This window comes from Bison bison, unplaced genomic scaffold (genome assembly GCF_000754665.1).
Source record: "Bison bison bison isolate TAMUID 2011002044 unplaced genomic scaffold, Bison_UMD1.0 scf7180017864375, whole genome shotgun sequence".
Lineage (NCBI taxonomy): Eukaryota > Metazoa > Chordata > Mammalia > Artiodactyla > Bovidae > Bison > Bison bison.
Window position 1 is genome coordinate 552323 of NW_011494947.1, and position 735 is coordinate 553057.

The 735-nt window shown below is 63.4% G+C and overlaps 1 protein-coding gene across 1 annotated transcript in view; it reads left to right on the forward strand.

Moving 5' to 3' along the window:
- The window catches only part of RALGDS (ral guanine nucleotide dissociation stimulator), a 35844-nt gene that overhangs the window by 29202 nt on the left and 5907 nt on the right, over positions 1-735 (forward strand). The window contains exon 12 of the mRNA XM_010856938.1: positions 354-508. Within this exon, the coding sequence (XP_010855240.1) occupies positions 354-508 (155 nt within the window). The remainder of the gene's footprint in view (positions 1-353; positions 509-735) is intronic.

The window sequence follows — 735 nt, forward strand, 5'->3', positions numbered from 1 at the left end:
GGGGCTGGGCTGGGCTGGGCTGGGGGTCCCTGGCCCTGCACTCTCAGCAGAGGGCGTGCCTCGTCTCACGAGAGCCGCCGCCCCTGTGTCTAGGAGACACCTGCCTGTATTAGCAATGGGTGACCAGAGCTTGGTGCCAGCGGGTGGGGCTCAGGGCTGCAAGGGGAGCAGGCTACAGCCCCTCCCTCAGGCAGTGGCTGTGGGTGGAGAGAGGCTGGGCCCTCAAGTAGGGCACAGGGTAGCCGAGCCCTCCTGCCCGGGGCCTCATTCTCTCCAGCTGTCCCCAGACCCAGAGCCTCGGGCCACCGCCCTGATCCCGCCCAGGTCCAGCTGTGTGCTACGCTGCCCCCTAGTGTTTGTTCTGGGTAGCGCAGCCTGAGCGGGAGCGAGGGGGTGATCTGGGCAAGGGGACCCTTTCTGATGGAAGCTGGCTGTCTGCTTTGCAGGGGAGACTGATCAACTTCGAGAAGAGGAGGAAGGTGAGTGGCCGCAACATCACGGGAAAGGGGCAGGTGTTGGGCGGCAAGGGAGGTCAGAGTCCCACCTGATTAGAAACCTGGCTCCACCATCTGCCTTCCTGTTACATTTGAGAGGAGAGTTGGATACAGAAACGGTGGGGGAGCTTCTCCCACTGGAGGGTGGGACAGGAAGTCGAGTCAAGAACAGCTTCGGGGAGGGGGGTTGCTGTTTAACCCCGGCTCTGAGGACAAGGTGGGAAGAGGGGACCCAGAGGCT